Raw genomic sequence first — 15,325 nt, 5'->3', positions numbered from 1 at the left:
CAAAAGAGGGAGGAAATGAAATGTCTGCCTCTGTCAGGCCCGGAGGAGGGGTACGACGCACCGCTGCGTTGGCAGATGAGCCTTGGCAGTTCCTTAACATTTGGACTACTAATCATCGCTGTAGTGTAGGCCTCCCGAGTTCTCCCAATAAATATACATTTTTGTTTGTCGGACTCACAACCACTTGGGGAATCTCAAAGATGTTTGCCGTTGATTTGGCGGCACCATTTGCAGCACCCTCGTGGACCACTGAGGGGCCACAGCCCACAGGTTGAAAATCGCTGATCTGTTTTATGGAATTTTTATTCAGATAAGACTGAAGGACAATTTATAATTTCAACTATATATAATGATTCGTAAGCATCCTTAAAAGTAATGTAAAGCACTGAGCATGCATTACTGTATGCATTACGGTATGAGTCATACAAACTTGCAGATCATTACTTTGATGGAGCCGTGTGTGATACAATGAAATTCAGTCGTTGGCGGCATCTTTACCTGAGACACTGCGATCTTTGGGATCCCTCTGCAGTTTGACTCGAAGGTGAGGGAAGGGGTAATACGGGCCTTTTCCCTGTGGCACAGACACGGCGTTCAAAAGGTATGAATACAACACAAACCAATCTTATCAGTTGCGTACCTTCTGAGCGCGCCATTTCCACTGCCTATACCCAAGTGTGCACACTACACCTAGATCAGTGTTCTGCACTCGTCTGGCCTCGGGATCCAGATTTTCCCTTTTATTAGTCATTACTTCACGGATTCAAAACCTTTCTAATGTTATTCACAAAATGAATAGTGCAGTAATAGTGCATTTGAAAATGGCGTTTTCAAAATAAAGGCACACCATTGGAAATTCTGTATACTCCCAAAAATATATTTCGATTTTTGAATAAGTGGACGTAAACATTCTAAACCACCGGTTTAGAACCACTGTATTGTTGTGTGCACTGTATTAAGCCGCCATGCATATCTAAGTTCCACATTGTGGTGTGTGTGTGTGAGTGTGTGAGTGTGTGTGTGTGTGTGTGTGTGTGTGCGCTCCAGTGTTACCTGTCTCCTTTCTTGTCCATTCTCCAACCGTCCGTCTCTAGGTTTGTCAAACCAGTCAGTCTCTTCTCTTTTCAGGTGGTAAGCTTCAGGAATCAAACACCATTATCATTTCAAACCCATTCTAAGAATCCATATTTTTCCCCTTTGTTTTTTTTTTTTTTCAGGCAGTTAGTAAATAAATGCAGTTTTTGTTTTCTGTTGGGAATGAAATATTTAGGTGTAACAGTATTTGGCTTAATATCTTACCCTCTCATCAAAGGGGAAGAGGTTATGGCAAATGAAGTGTTAAAAATACAATTAGATTATAAATACTGTAATAAATGTGATCCTACAAAATATTGGGCACATATTATACAGTACACATAAATTTCATATTTCTCATTAGCCTCCAATTTCTGTTCAGTCAATCATAATGGATGTACAGTACATGCACCTTCAGAACATCACGTTATAAACTGTATATAATATATATATTATTATAAATAATAATATAAATAATAAATATATATTCACTTTTATATTCACAAAATGTCATTCATTCCTCAGAACTCGTCCTTTCTAGGAGGTGTTCCTTTGACTTCTAACGTAGGTAATCATGTCATCATGTCAATTTAAGGATAATTGGAGAATTGAACAAATACTCTACCATTGGTCGCATCGTCTCTGTTCAAAGCCAGCAGGGACTCGCTTAGGGCTGGAGGCAAATGGATTCACATCACATTACACTGGGTCCCATATCACCACCCACGTAAGACGTCATCATGTAATAATTGTGCATTTAAAACAACTCAGAACTGTTTCAATTTGCTTCGTTTGTTTTGGGTTTTCTCCCCAGCTAGAAGAGCAACTGTGCCGTCTTCACGGGAGCCTGGATCTTATTGCGAAAAAGTGACAAATGTTGAATCCTCTTGTCTCCAAAGCTAAAAACTCTTCACAGTTCTAAGTTGTTTTGGCATGAAAATTGTATAAAACATGTAGAATATTATTTATGGAAAAATATGCAATGATGGGGAATTGCTTTCTTCTTGACAATCATTATTTGGGAAATAAGCACTAATATTGTACTTAAATGGGATATTTTAGCTTTGTAATAATGAATATAGTTGCTTGGAATTCATGACCAGCAATTCAATACTATGCTGTATTTGTTTCAGGTACTAACATGTACCAATCTCATAGGACAGAAATATTATTATCCATAATATATTCATACAAAGGCATGCAAGTTCAGCATTTTATATTTATTATGCATATAATTGCAGTCCACTGACATGCATTTGGAAACAAAACACGTGGATCTTCACGACATGCGAGTGTTCTCCGTTGGTATCTGACAGTTTTGAACGTCATTGTACCCAGTTTTACATAACACACATACGTAGATGCTGCCTGAAAATATGATTGCCAATCTAAATAACAATTACAAAGTTTGATTTCTAAAAAACACATCTTCTGTTTATATTACAGATCTAATCTCCAAAGATATGTTTTTATTGATATATATAAATTCCTTATTACATTACTTTGAAACAGCAACAAAAAACTGTGCCAATATTATATACTTTGTAAGTTGCAGAGGCACTTTATAACAACGTTCCTTGAGAAAAAACGACAAGTTTAAAGGGGGGGTTATTTCGCTGTCGTTGCTATTGAAATGTTCTTCAAGAAACAAAGGACAGCTACAGTTAGCTACAGTAGATTTCCAAGTGTTACAGTGCCTAGAGGTGACAGCATGCTCTTAAGAAGAACAGGCTGCTGCAAGAGGGATATTCCGACAAAGACAAACGGCACCTACAGAGCTGTAGGAGAACATCACAATCTCATGCAATGATCGAACCGAGTGAAATGACTGGAATGCAGACAAAACACAGAGCATGCCCGTACATATTCAAGCAGCACATAAAGTAAAAACACCAAACTCAAAGTTTAATCGGAAGATATACAGACATGACTTCAAACCTGTAATGGAAAGACGAACAAACAGACACATGCAGACAATAGAGAGAGACACACTGCCTAGCAACCAGTAGAATTAAGACAGAGTGCATGCAAGAAGCACTATGTCCAAGCAGTCCCAAAAAGGTGGTGACATGACAAGGCTGTTTTTTACCTTCACTATCCGACACAGTGCCCTGAAGGTCATCCAGCAGAGCATACCCTCTACCTCTGGTTGGCTCCTCTCTGATATGTTGTTGTGGGGAATCCTGTAAAGAGAGGCATGAGCCAAACTGGTCCCGGGAATCAGCAGAGATGGGTGGCAGTGGTCCTGCCGATGCCCTAGCCATGCCCATGGGCTGTCCCACCGGACTCAGTGGACTCTCCTCCTCTGAATTTTGGGCTACGATGGGAATTCGGCCTCGTCCACTTTGCACAATGGGCAGGCTGGTGGGTTTAGTGCGGCCTGAAGGCGTTTGGTAACTTGACCCATCTCCAGATGCTTCACCATCCCCTTTAAGCCTCAGGGAAGAACTAGAAGGGTCTCTTTTGATGGATAAATCCAGGCCATAGCAAGAGGTCGGCCTGGATGAGGGCCTAGAGCGGCTGCCACTAGGATATGCAGAGTCCAGGCCCAAACTCTGGCCTAGGTTAAGTGACCCAGCTAAGTTGGCGCCTAAGGTGGAGCCTAGGTATTTTTGCTGTTCTGCAATATTCTTTCGTAGGCCAAAGGTAATCTCATCCTGCATGAGTCGGCTTGATCTTGGGGATCCACTGGTAGAACCTAGATAATTGGTATAGTCCGTTTCCAAACCTCTGCTGTCTGTGATAGATGAATACTTGGTGGAGATCTTAGGATCCATCAGCGGTGTCTTGTGTTTCTGGTATAGCATGGATGCAGGGAGTTGCTTCGCTGCCTGCTTCTCTAAAGTAAGCCTACTGATACTGTATTTCTCTGCCTTGGGGTATTGTCTTTGGGAATAACTGGAGATGCCAGAGCTCGGTGTATAGTAATGATGCGAGAGACCTGTCAGTTGTTCCAAGCTTTCTGTCCCTGTGGTACTTCTCCTGAACTCCTGCTTCAGCTGCTGCTTCAGGAGCTTTAGTTCATAGGGCTCCTCCATGGAGTCCTCCTCATCTGGAGTTTTTCCATAGGTATGGAGTCTGGAGGTGGAACCAAGGTAGTCAGTAGACCCAAGATCTGCAGCACTTCTCCGCAGTAGTTTCTCCGCCTTAGCTAGTTCCCTCTCTGCCAGACTATAGGATGAAGATAAGCCTGTAGATCCCTTGGCTAATTCTGCAGCATCTTCCAACAGCATGTAACTGCGGGGTGTGTGGTGGTCCACGTCTGTGTAATAGGAATCAGAAACAGTTGACATGGGACTGCTTGCGATACTTCCACTTTCCAAGGCTCTGAGGTCAAGATGGTTGCCATATTTGTCATATTTCACTCCTAGGTAGGCAGATGATGATGGGTCGGGCTGGCGGCTAATGATGTCATATTTTGTAGCATCTAGCTCTGAAAGGAGGGCTGCTTGTCTGGCAGCTTTCTGTTGGAGCAGGAGCATTTGGTGGTAGCTCTGCTGCTGTGAACTAGTCAGTGATGGCACGGATGAGTAGATTGATTGAGACGGATAGGACTGGGGTGTCTGGTAGAGAGACTGTTGGTAATGCTGGCTTTGGGGGTACTGATACTGAGAGTATTTCCCATACTCATGTTTTGTCTGTGGTGGGACAAAGTCATCTAGTTCAGACTGTGGTGCTGTCCTTGGACGCTCGAGACCATGACCACCAATTTCTTCGTCTTCTCCCGCTCCACAGCCGCCTCTTGTGTCACGAATGTTACTAACCTCGCTATCTGACATGTAGTCCCTGTCCTCAGCCACACTCTGCAAATATGCCCTTTCCCTTTTTTCCCTCTCTTTCAGCAGGGCGTCTTTTCTACGATTAATGCCCATCTCCAGGTACCTGAGCTTGGCATCAATCTCTTTTTCCTCTTCATCTAGTTCTGCCTGCTTTTTCCGGAGCTTCGAGGACTCACGCTCCACAAGATCCAGTTCGCGGTCAATGTCTTGCAGTATCTTGGCACGTGCCATGTTAGAATTCCGGCACATTCTTCGACGGGCGGAGCCAGTGCTGTATGCTGCCTGCCCACTGGTAGTCGACTCATCCTCTGAAGGTGGATTGGGAAGAGTCCGCTTCACCTTCTTTTGCGTGCCTGTTGGTGTGCCACCTGAGCCTTTAGTCTGTAAGTGGGGAGAAGAAAAAAAGAGATACGACTGAGGGGAGAATGGTGGTGGTGATTATAAAACACAGTACTTTGAAGGAGGGATGAGTCACGTTGATGAATAGCAGAAGAAGAATAAGAAGAATAGCAGTTAAAGAACTTGAAAAATTACATTTTCTGAATGCTATTAAATAGGTTAAATCAAGCAGGGAGATATATTGTATTCATCTGATCAAATAAAAATATTTAACTTCTATTGTCTCTATGCCTTGATTGTAAATCATAAATAATATACAGTACATGTGGTTAGAACATTTTTGTATAATATAATTTGTTGTCGGTAAATATTCCTGTGAATGCTTTTTTACTCACTGGTCACTGAGTAAAACCAGTGGTTTCCCTCAAACCAAAGTAATTAATTCATATTAAGCCTCCCTGGATCTCTGACAGCTCAATACTTTCCTGCAAATTCAGCCCCCCACCCCAGTCTTTTATGTATATACAAAGTTCTCAGCAATGAATCGCCCAGGTGGAAAACTGACTTCCATACCTCATCGGGAAAATGCTAAAAGAGTGAGCATGCATAACCTACAAATATCTTTTCATATTTTACCTCTATGTCTAGAGGCCAAAATGAAATGAAATTTGATTGAGTTAATACTTTTCTTTAAATGCTGTCTGATAAAAGATTACGAATCAGAAGTACAACAATGATTAAAGTGGACCTATTGTGCTTCTTTATACACAAGTTAATATGTTTTTGAAATTCTTTGCCGGAAAAAACACAGATTATGCATTCTAGACGTTCTAACATGCGTCCAATCCCCCGTCTGAAAACGGGCTTTTTCAGTGGGAGGAGCCACCCTTCCGAGGCCACGAGTTCTGTGAGCCAATGGGGTTTGAGCATCGCTTCCGGGTTTCGTTGTACTTACTCCGTAATTTTCACTTATTTCACCTTATCAGTCCACCAGAATCTGTTTCTAAACCAATTTGACACGAGAAATAAGCAATCCAGTTGCTGAATCTTCACCCAGACTACAATGCTTCATTTAAAAGTTTGTTCCGACTTTGGTTTCCGTTCTCCAAGCTTGTGGGACACGGACACCACACCGCGAGGCACTGGGACACTCACACCCGGGGATTTTTGTTTCGTGTAAACGTCAGAAAATAAAATAAAATAAAATAAAATAAAATAAGATAAAATAAATACCTCTATGATAAAAAAAAACCACGTTTTTTTTATTGGTTTTGTTTAGAGAAACATACAGCGGATTGGATGGGGCAGATGACGATATAAATAAATCTGCGACGAGCTGATGTCAGCTCCCTGACTTCACAAATGTCTTCATAAACATGGCTCAAAAGAAGGTTGTATCACATTGCCTAATTAATCACGATGCTACCAGTATATCTACATTAGATAATGATTTGAAGGATAGGAAACAAAATATGTCACAGAATGCAGCTGAAGTTGTGTGTAACATAGAGGGGAATTGGCTAATTTTACTTAAATGACCAAAATTTGTATGCATGTCTCTTTTAACAAGCACATTTATTATGTCAGACCAAAGTACAAAGTTTCTAATAGAAAAAAATACAAATAAGACACTCATCTCCTATCTCAAACCTAGAGTTTTAGCCACAATATTTAAACTGCTTGTGTATCATAATATTAGGATATAATGATACACAAGCAGTTTAAATATTGCATGTGTTTTTTCTGTTCTATTTATGATACTCACACTGACACCTTCACCATACTGTGTACCAGATGATGCCCTTTCCTCTCCTGTCGGGCTCATGGGCTTAGGGTCCGACATGGATCTCTGCATACCCTTTTGTCCCCTCGGGCTTGCTGGAGAGCCTTTACATGGATCAGCACCCCCTCTCAGTTTTTGGGGGCTTGTATCACCCAGTGACTTCTCATAGGACACAAACTCAAGGGATTTACTAGGGGATATACAGGGAGATATAGGGGAGTAGAGTACTTTGGGAGATTTGGGAGGGGCCTGAAGGGTGGAAGAGTCAGGTTTGAGGTTGGGAGACGGGCCTATTTCTATGGGGTTGGGGCGTTTCTTTGGTGAGGTCCTCTCTGAGTCTGACAGCTCCATCCGTGTGTCCATTCTTATGTTCCCTTCGGTGTCAGTCTGTATAGAGATTTCTGTGTGAGCTTGAAGAGACATCTCTGACTGCCCACTTCTATCTCCCCTTGCAGTGCGAGGCCTACTTCGTCGGCCCCGAGTCTGAGCTTCCCACTCATCTTGATCCTCATCATCAGTCTGCACGCAGCTATCAACACTTTTTTTAGCACTCCTCTTTTTCCTACCCGCTGTGTAAGCTTTGCTGACTGCATCATCTTCTTCATCCGTCTGGCATCCACTGTCTGTGATCTTTCGAGACAGTACAGTGCCATCAGGACCGATAACAATTGCCTCTTGTGGGCCATGCCCGGGTATGTCGCCACCTGGGTACATCTGACGAAGCTTTTGTTCTTCCAACTGCAAGCGAAGCTGCTCTTGCAGTCTCTGAATCTGTTCCAGTTGCTGCTGCTGTTGGGCATAGGTCTCTTTTTGCATCATGAGGTGAGCCTGTCTCTCCTCTTCTTGCTGAGTAAGAATGTGCTGCTTCATGGCCTGCAACTCCTCCAGCTCCTTCTGGACAAGCAACTGCTCCTGCTCGCGGAAACGTTGAATCTCCTGGCGCTCCCACTCCAGTTCCTCAGCCAGGCGCTGTTGCTTGAGCTTCTCCATCTCCAGTCTCTCACGTTCTGCCTGATATTGGCCATCCCCAGGGACCATGGGTGACGACAGAGCCTCAAGGGAAGCCGCTATGGCCTCCAGAGATGCATCGGTATAGGTGTCCAGGGTCAGTGAGGTCATTGCCGTTGAAACAGCATCAACAGCAGAAGTACTCTCCTTGGAAACCTCCAAGTTGAGAGGGGCATCTCCTTTCTCCCCTACTGATGTGATGGAGATGAAGCTATGGGAACGTGTAAGTGGCAAACTCTGGAGACTGGACAGAGAAGGCATGGTGTCACTGGTGTGCATTCCAGAGAGAGTGTTGTATGTAGTGCTAAAGATGGAGCCAGGTTGGGTGGTGATGGCATATGTAGATGGGATTGGTGCTGCAACAGAAGAGTAGACCACTCCATTTGATGACCTCAGGACACTGTTCGTGCCAAATATTGTACCAGCAGTACTCGTGACGATGGCCTGGGAGTATGGTGGAATTGTCATTGTTGCATATGCCCCTTTTTTGGAGTAGTCCACTGCTTCACCTGTCAAAAGTCAAAAATATTAATAGAGCCCAAATAATGTAGACAACCTTATAGTTGGAGTAGATGGCATGCTGGTGCTTATCCAAATCATAAAAGAGTGCAAAAAATGAAAAATAAAATGAAAAAGCTTCAAGTGCAACAGGCCCAAACAATGTGCAACAGCATGCAGACACGTGCAAAAATATCATCATGGAAGACCCAAAAAAATGTAGTTCCATGTCCATGCAAATCAGGAGAGGAAATTAAATATACAAAAATAAAAACAAAAGATTCCAAATGAATTAGCCATGAATCAGAGAAAGAAGTTCAAAGTGACATTTGAGTGAGAGGTCTGCAATGTCACAGCACTGACCTGCGTCAGAAATCTTTGTTGAGGTAAGATCTACTGCACCATCTGTGGTGCCATTAAAATTATAGCTGTTCTTGCTCTTGTAGAAGAAAAGCCCGGCTTCTGCCAGGTTCGTGTCAGACATTGATGGTTTAATTCCACCAAAACCTCTCATACCAAAGGGCGAGCGGTCATACTGATAATGGTCATCTCGATATCCAAAACGGTCTTCAGGCAAAGGGGTGGTGGGCTGCTGAGAAGTGCAGCTCCCTGCAAATGGTAGTTTGTATACAACATCACAACATACAGCCCTTTTCCCGGCAGTCAGATCCACAGGTTTGCCATCATCTTCTGTAATTACTGCTGTGACAACATCTGAGGAAACAGTATCTACTGAAACCACAGTGTTGAACGGTTTGGTAGTGCTTAGGTCCACAGCTCCTGCAACTGTAGCTGTGCCAGTGGCCAATCCATTAGCTGTATAACTTGTTGCCGGAGTGGGGGCCATGGTGACAGGGGTGGCCTGGAACATTCCACCACCAGTGCTTGATCCAACTGAGAGATTGATTGGAATTTCAACATTGGAACTGGTAGAAGGCTGGGAATCAATTGGTCGATAGATAATTTGAGACACAGGTTCAAATGCTTTGTTTTTGGTTAGTTGAAGAGGTGCGGAAGATGTAGAGCTCTCCGCAATGTCATAACGCTGGATTGTGGCGGCACAGGTCACAATGGTGATGCTATCAGTAACTATAGAAACAGTTGATGATTCAGCACTGAGGTTGACAACAGATGACTGCACTGCACTGTTCTGTCGCCCATTGAGTTCCGTTGCAAAGGACTGATGTCTTGACTCTGGGCCAGCAGTCAGGTCTATGCCTTTCATGTTAGACTCTGGGTCTACTCTCATGGTCCTAAGATCTACCACCTCGCCAGGTTGATATGTCTGTCCATTCTGTGCTGGTGGTTGGGGTTTAGGTTTCTCCATCGAGACTGGTACACCATTGGCTCTCGGAGCTGGCATTGGGGGTGGTGCCCTTTCATGAACAACCGAGACGGTAGTTCTTTGGACTTCTGTTGTGACCACCTGAGAAACAAGATTGGGCATAACCACCGGTGGTTGGGCTGAGGCAGATATAGCCTCAATAATATGACATGAACTGGACACATGCTTTTCTGGGCCGCAAATCTCCTGATTTTCTATGGACTCAGTAACTCGTGTGTATGCCAAGGGTGTCCTAGTTGTTTTTGAAGGGGGTGGTTGTTGCTGTAAATATGCCTGAGGTTGGGTCAGTGGTTGATCACTTTGGGAATGAGCATGTCTTGAAGGAGAGGCTGGACAAGGACTAGAAGGTGCTTGTGTTAAGACACCCTCCACTGGAGAATTGGGCTGAGATGGCAGTGTAATGACAACATATGTGTCACGAAGATTGCTGGCATATCTTGGTGAAGATGGTGACTTTGGAGAGGGGTGAAACTGCTTGTTTTCACAAGTGGGACTCAGATTGAGGGCTACATCTGCAGTGCCTGTGGCAAGTATAGTGGGTCTTGGTGAATGTGGGGCATGAGCTGGTGAAGGAGGTTGGGAGCTGGGTTTTGGTGCAATTGGTGGTTTGACAGCATCCGCAGGTCTAGGAGTATGGCCAACCCCAGGTGAAATGGATGGCTTTGGGGGAACTGGAGGGGGAACGTGAGGCTTGTATGTTGGCGCCACTGTTTGTCTTACAGATGCTGTTTGGCCTGTAGTTGAAGCTACTGGCTCTTGCCGAATAGGGGTGGCTGAAGCTTGAGGTGGAAGTGGAACTGGGGGCTTCCGAGGAAAAACCGTGGGTTTTGGTGGAGTGGGAGGAGGCGTAGTTGATGGGACAGATGAATCAGTTTTTTCCTGAGAGTTAGCCCTGCGAAGGATGTTTGGCTTAGGGGGCACTGGTGGGGCTGTTGATACTATGCTAGCCACAGTGGGTGTGTACTGGGGAACAGTGGGAAAGGGTGATACACTAGCCACTACAAGAGTTGGTGGTTTTGGGGTTGCATTGGACAAGTCTACAATTTCTATTTGGGATGCCTCAGTTGTGACCTGGGGTGGCTGATCTGATGTGGATAATGGAGCAATTTCACAAACAACTGATAAAGGCTCAGTTTCTGCAGTTGAGGTTACTGATTGTGTGTCAGACAAATCCACTTTCTCCTCTTCCTTTTTAACCCCACTCGTCTCCTCATCTGAGGACAATTCTCCAGAAGAACATTGTGTCACCCTTAAGTCTGGAATTGGATGGAGAGCTCTTCTAGATGCTGTACCACCAAGCTCTGGCTCCAGTTGAGTAGGACTGGTCCCAGGAGTAAGAACCTTCCTCATGAGTTCTTCATAGGCAGCCTCGGCATCCAGCAATGGTTTCCCATCCTTGCCTAGTGTTACTTGACTGCTATTAGAGATGTTATTCTCAGCAGGTTGCAAAACAATTTCCGGTTTTGTTGTGATAGTTACTGGCTGCATCTTTTGATATTCTTTCTCCAGTTGTCTAAATTCCATTCGCTTCTTCACCATGTCTTCATAAACTTCATCTGGTGATCTCAGCTTTTTGGGCTGAACAGGAACAACAATTTTCTCTTGCTCATCCAGCTCAATTTTTGCACTATCGATAAGGGATTCATAGGCATAATCCTCGATCAGCATGCCTCCATAAAGGGAGTCTTTTGCTGGTTTAATTTCCTCCTGAGCAATTGTTGGAGACTTAGCCTTTAACATTATCTCTTCATAGGCCTCATCAGCAGATTTGAGAGATTTTTTGAGTGATTTTTCATCATTTTGGTCATCAGTTGGGGAGTGAAGGGATACTGACATAGGGAGCTTATATGTTTTCTGGACAGCTGCAATCTTTGACGCATGGATTTCAAAGCCTTCGGGCTCTGATTCAATGCTGGGAGAGAAATCAGAGCAGGAAGAGCGCCTGATCTCCTCCATTTCTGCCTCTTGCCTCAATTCTTCTGTTGGTGAGGCATCTTCAATAGGGGAGAGGTTGCTTGGTGGTGTCTTTGGGCGCTCTCTCCTCCTCTGGGCTCGAATCTCTTCTTTGTCTTTCTTGGATTTCTTTCCCGATCCCTTCTGTTTCTCTTGCTCTCTTAGTAGCTCCTCTTCCTCGCGCAACTCTTCTTCCTCTGAGGAGTCCTCAATGGTGGGCAACACTTGACCAGGTTGTCTGTGTTTGGCTTTCCTATGTTGTTTCCCCTCACCAGAGCGGATATGGCTTGGGCTACTACTATCACTATCCTCATCCAAAGAGGAGAGGGATGTTGGCGATGTCCCTGGAGTGAAGCTAGATGCGTGCAAGCTGGATGATCCCTCACCTCTGGACCGGTCATCTGGTGAATCGGTGAGGCTCTCCATTTCAAGCTCGCCATCATCAGTAGATACCCGCATTGGGGTGCTTGTTGTATTGAGCTCAATAGTTCTGAATTTACGTACAGCAATCCCGCTGTCAGTTTCTCCTTGTTTGGTTTCAGATCCAACCTCTTTCTCTGTCTCATTGGATTTATCCAATGAGGAATGTAGTTGGTTTTCTTCTTCATCTGGGCTGATAGTGTTCTTCTTGATGAGTCGCCTGGACATTCCAGATGTGCTCCTCTCCATAGATTCTCTTTTGTCTTGCTGAAGTCTTTTATTTTCCTCCTCTCTGATCTTTCGACGGATTATGTTTTCCTCATCAGATGGAGATGCATCCTCATTTTCACTCATTTCCATGATCTGTTTTCGAATTAAGTCCTCATCGTCTCCAGACATGGGGCTTTCTTTTCCAAAACTCTCACTGCTGTCATCTAACGAGTCAGCTCTAACATCTATGGGCACAAGGAGTTTTTTCTTTGGGGTACTGTAGGTGTCCTTCTTCTCAGAAAGGTCTCTGTCATCTTCAGAGCTGGGGGACTCAGGTGAGAGAGGGAGCACTTCAAGCTTACGTCTGATCTTCAGTGAGTCTGTTAGTGTGCCCTCATTATCATTTTGTTCTGTACTGGCTTGTTGTGCCTCTAGAATAGGAAGGACTGTGCTCTCCAACTTAGCCAAGTCTGATGGGCTGGTGGGGCTACTCTCCTTGGCAGCAATTTCTTTGTATCCAGGCTCCTTCAGAGTTTCCTTCAGTTCTTTAGTCTGTTTGAAAGAAAAATAGATTATGAATTGATTAAACTTGACTTTATACATTTGAAACAAACAATCATATTGCAGCCACAGTGCAGTATCATGAGGGAATGGTAAATATATGGTTGACAAAATCTAAATGAAGTTAGCTTTTGCAAATGTATCTAATCAAAAGTAAAAGTAAAACCATTTGTACAATGTTTTAACAATTTGAATGAATAAAACAAGAGTAAGGTCTGGTCAAGAGCTGTTTCATTCATGGCTTGCATCCCAGTGGATTGGATTTATATTCTGCCATGTTAACATACAAGTGTAGTATACAAGTGTATACAATTCAATACAAATAGTATACACTTGAAAATATGTTCGTCGGAACATATTTATATTGTGGATATTATTATCACAAGTTGAATAAATGTTTATGGGGGCACTATCTAGCCATTTGAACGTATCCACTAGACCACCAGACCACTACTTGTGCTACATAATACAGTCACCTCTGCCACCGCTTCAGTCTCAGCATTCTCTTCCTTTTGGTCTTCTCCTTTATGCTGCTCACTAACTACTGCTAACAGGATGTCAGGTTCAGCTACTGGGACAGGAGCTATTGACATGTTTTCAGCTTCAGGAGCCATCCTAGGTGCTTTATTGTCCTTGGATATTGTGTTCCCTATTGCCTCTCTCTCCTCTGCACCTTCCTTGTCAGACTCTATGTTCTTCTCTGTGACTGAAATAGGCTCCTGTTTGTCACTGACAACAGGTTTTGACTCAACTTGTTTCTCTTTGTCTGACAGAGTAATCTCCGAGACACCATCCGATTTCCCTTCCTTCTCTTTGTCGGCCACATCTTCCTCAGGCTGTTTCTCACCACTGACTGCTTGGCAGTAACTCTTTTTGTCTTCTTCGTTTTCCTCTGTGCTTTGTTTCCCATAGTTTCCAACTTCGTTCTCATTCTGCACGAGTTTCTCTTGACATACATTATCCGGGCCTTGTGCCTCAACCACTACAGATGAAGAGGACAGGATCTCTGCATCTCTACTCTCTTTGGCATTGACCTTATCTTGCTCATTACCGCTGAAATCCAGAGGAACCGACTCAGAAATGTTTATTACAATTTTATCTCCTGGTTTAGCCCCTAACTCATCCATTGTATCTACAGTTGGCTGCTTTTCCTCTTCCTGCATTGGTTGTTCTACACAATCTTCTTTGGCTATTGGATTTTCTTTCTCCTTAGCCTTCTCTGTCAATGAGACCGTGTCTACCATGATTTCTTCAGCTGGGGCTTGACCCATTTGTGATTTTGGTTTTAGCTCATTACATGTCTGTTTCTCTTCTTCAGGAGATTTTTCAGTAACTGGGGCGGTCTGTAATGAATGTAGACTTTGCTCTGCTGTTGTTTGTAGTTCTTTATTCTCTGCATCTATCACATAACCGTCCCTCTCCAGCTCAGTAACTGGAGTTGCTGTAGCTAATACTGGCTCTTTATCAAAATCTTTATCATCAAGACTTTTTTCCTCAGCTGTCACCTTTTCAGTTGTCTTCTCAACCTCTTCTTCCTTAACAGCCCTCTCCTCATCAGCTTTGCACACAGTTTTCTTTACCTCAGCTGCCTTCTCCTCATCAGTGTTCATCTGGTCTGATTTCGCCTGAGCTGCATTTCCTTCAACAGCCATCTCCTCTACTGCTTTTACCTGAGCTTGATTCTCTTCAACTGCCTCACTGACAGCCAATTTCTCCTCAAGAGGCTTCTCTTCAACTAATTTGTCCTTTGTTTCCTTCTCCATAAAAAGCACCTCTTTGGTTAATTTCTCATGAGCTGCATTCTCTTCAGTTATATTCTCCCCTTCAGCCATTTTCTCTAGAACCTTACTTTCAGTACTTAAAAGCTCAACAGAAACTTTATTCTCAACTGAGGGTGATTGGATTGCATTATCAATTGTTGTCACTTCTGCTTCATATGCATTGGGTTCTATATCATTACCATCAGATCTCACAGTCTGTTCAATCGGCTCTTCCTCTCTTGGTGGCTCCAGTGCTTGTTCTAGCTCGGACTCCATTGGTTTAAGGACCTCAGCTTTGCCAATAGTGGCTGAAAGAGCTGAATTCTCATCCATGACTTCTGTTGAGATGTCTAATGGCTGTGACCCACTGTCCACCTCAGTGTTGATAGATACTATCTCAGATGGAGGTTGAGGCTCACACACAGATCCTAATGCTTGTGACTGTGGTTTACTCTGAGGGCTACTTTCAGAAGTAGGGGCCACAGGGTCATCATTCACAGGTGGTGTTGGTCTACTATCAGGTGTTGGAGTGGGTTTGTGCTCTACCTTTGTCTGAGGAGGTTGGAAGGTTGCTGCTGGTGTTTCTACCAGGGGT

At 43.8% G+C, this 15,325-nt stretch overlaps 1 protein-coding gene across 1 annotated transcript in view; it reads right to left on the bottom strand.

Annotated features, from left to right (window-relative positions):
* pcloa (piccolo presynaptic cytomatrix protein a) overlaps positions 1–15,325 on the bottom strand; it is a gene marked incomplete at both ends in the record, with an annotated part of 59,166 nt that overhangs the window by 18,936 nt on the left and 24,905 nt on the right. Inside the window, 7 exons of the mRNA XM_080022787.1 lie at positions 499–574; positions 1,054–1,136; positions 1,700–1,747; positions 3,164–5,234; positions 6,958–8,483; positions 8,836–12,961; positions 15,277–15,325. The exon at positions 15,277–15,325 is cut by the window's right edge and continues 155 nt beyond it. Coding sequence (XP_079878913.1) covers positions 499–574; positions 1,054–1,136; positions 1,700–1,747; positions 3,164–5,234; positions 6,958–8,483; positions 8,836–12,961; positions 15,277–15,325 — 7,979 coding nt within the window. The remainder of the gene's footprint in view (positions 1–498; positions 575–1,053; positions 1,137–1,699; positions 1,748–3,163; positions 5,235–6,957; positions 8,484–8,835; positions 12,962–15,276) is intronic.

This window comes from Zeus faber (assembly GCF_960531495.2).
Source record: "Zeus faber genome assembly, chromosome: 21".
NCBI lineage: Eukaryota > Metazoa > Chordata > Actinopteri > Zeiformes > Zeidae > Zeus > Zeus faber.
The sequence above is the reverse complement of the archived record's forward strand: the minus strand, read 5'-3'. Positions and strand labels throughout refer to the sequence as shown.